At 44.9% G+C, this 2,494-nt stretch overlaps 1 protein-coding gene across 1 annotated transcript in view; it reads left to right on the forward strand.

The window, feature by feature from the left end:
- DCTD (dCMP deaminase) overlaps nt 1–2,494 on the forward strand; it is a 64,921-nt gene that overhangs the window by 2,537 nt on the left and 59,890 nt on the right. Inside the window, exons 2-3 of the mRNA XM_007940883.1 lie at nt 171–285; nt 654–789. Of these exons, the coding sequence (XP_007939074.1) occupies nt 178–285; nt 654–789 (244 nt within the window). The 5' untranslated portion in view covers nt 171–177. The remainder of the gene's footprint in view (nt 1–170; nt 286–653; nt 790–2,494) is intronic.

Genomic DNA, 2,494 nt, shown 5'->3' on the forward strand with positions numbered 1-2,494 from the left:
GACCAGAAACTGAGGTAACTCTGGGATCTGTGTTCTATGATTTATGACTGATAAACAATAGCTGAAGTTTCTGAGTTTAGAGATCCAGATTTAGAGGTAATTGAGTTGAATTGGAAAGTGGATTTACCAAAATGCATTTTTCAACTGCAGTTTTGTTGTTTTTCTTCCAGACCCAGTATGAGTGAAGTTCCCTGTAAAAAACGCGATGACTATTTGGAATGGCCTGAGTATTTCATGGCAGTGGCTTTCTTATCAGCACAGAGAAGCAAAGATCCAAATTCCCAAGTAAGTGAGTTTTACAGGAAAGTATTTGGATACTCATAGATACAAAAATGCCCATAAACGAGCAGGTTAGGAAAAGGATAGACTCAGTGGGCATCTATCAATTTAAAAACACCGAGTATACGGTCTTTTGTGCTGTGTTCCTACGAGCTTACGTTTTCCTCTGAGGGAGTAAATTTTTGCATTGTTAAATATCTCTTGTGAGCCCTCCAGGACAGGATGCCACAGAAAATGGAGAAGGAGGCAGCACTGATAGTACCTCTAAAAGATGTATGTCCATTTTGGAACTCTGGAGCCCCTGGTTTTATTCACTGCCTCTCCAGTGGCAGATGAGCTACATAGAGTCAGCAAGCCTTTGGGTTTTTCTGTAGGTTGGGGCCTGCATTGTGAATGCAGAAAACAAGATCGTTGGGATCGGGTACAATGGAATGCCAAACGGGTGCAGTGATGACTTGTTGCCTTGGAGGAGGACAGCAGAGAATAAGCTGGAAACCAAGTACCTTTACGGTAGGGCATGTTTTGTATTCTATTCTGTTAGTGGCCGTAGTCTGGGTGCATGGCTTAAAAAAGAAACCAAAACTAGTTGCCCTTGAGTTGATTTTGACTCCTGGTGACCCCATGTAGTTCAGAGTAGAACTGTCCTTTATGGGGTTTTTATTGGCTGATTTTTCATAAATAGAGCTCTAGGCCTTTCTTCTTAGGCACCTCTGGGTAGATTTGAACATCCAGCCTTTTGGTGAGTAGTTGGACACATTAATTATCTGTATCACCCAAACCAGTGAGAAACAAAACACACAAAAAAAACCAGTTGCCCCTGTGTTAGGGTAGAAGAGTGCTCCATAGTGTTTTTACTGGCTGATCTTTTGTAAGTAGATTGCTAGGGTTTTCTTCCAAGGAATCTTTGGGTAGACTTGAAATGCTAACCTTTTGGTTACCAGTCAAGTAGGTTCACTGTTTATGCCATCCAAAACCAAACCAACCCCACTGCCATTGACTCAGTTCCTGCTTATAGTGACCCAAAAGGACAGAGTAGAACTGCTGTATTTTCAAGGCTGTAAATCTTTTACAGAAGAAGACTGGCTCATCTTTCCCCTGAGGAGCAGCTAGTGGATTTGAACTGCTGACCTTTTAATTAGCAGCTGAATGCTTAAAACCACTATGTCTTGTCCCCATTCCTTAAATTCCAAAGAGAGCCAACAGATGGAAGCATGATAATGGCAACATAGCTGCGCCCCAAGGTCCAGGCTCCGTTGCCAGTTTGGGGTCTGGTGTGTTTCACTGACAGCCTTCCAGGCTGTATAGCATCGGAACATTGCTGGAGAACTTCTCTGCAGAAGGTGTTGTGGATTGAATTGTGTCCTCTGGAAATATGTTGTGAATCTTAACCCCTATACTTGTGGAAAGGAGCCCTGCTGATACAGTGGTTAAGCACTTGGCTGCTAACTGAAAGGTTGGTAGTTTGAACCTACCAGCTGCTCTGCAGGCGAAAGATGTGGCAGTCTGCTTCCATAAAGATTTACAGCCTTGGAAACCCTACGGGGCAGTTGTACTTTGTGGTATATTGTGCAAAAAGGGCAAAGAGGCCACATGTTCCGACCTCTTCTAACCCTACAAGAGGAAGACAGGATTACCAGCAGTAACCCAAGGCCTATTCCTGCCAGGCCAGACATGCTACCTCCTTCCAGCCCTTTTTTCAACCGTTCCTCCCAAAGCACCCACCACCTCTCTCCTGGGTTTGATAATTCGCTGCAGTGGCCACACAGAACTCACAGATTATGAGATTTATTAGGGAAGCACCAAACTACAATTCAAGTACAGGAAAAATGCTCAGTCTCTCTCCCAGCCCACCATCTCTCAGCCAAGTCTCTCACAGTCTCTCCCCCAGCGGTGCATGTCACTCGGTGTCTTACTCAGCAACACGTGTGTCTTGCGTCTCTTTCTCAGCAGCACGTGTCCCTTTCAGTAGTGCGTGTCTCTTTCAGCAGCACGTCTTCCTCAACCAGCAGTCAGAGAGAGTTCTGCCTCTAGGAGGCCTCCTGTTGAGCCTGGCAGAGTGGCCAAACTAGCCAGTCATAGCATCAGAACTTTAAGCAACTGAGAGAGAATGGGAACCTCCCAGAACATTGTTTTGTGCCACTCCCAATAGAAATACTCCAGGTGGGCAACTTTAGCAATCAGGATCCCCTCAGTTGCTAATAGCAATTCCCACCTT

This window comes from Orycteropus afer, unplaced genomic scaffold (assembly GCF_000298275.1).
Source record: "Orycteropus afer afer isolate SDZICR_OR568_19922 unplaced genomic scaffold, OryAfe1.0 scaffold00073, whole genome shotgun sequence".
Lineage (NCBI taxonomy): Eukaryota > Metazoa > Chordata > Mammalia > Tubulidentata > Orycteropodidae > Orycteropus > Orycteropus afer.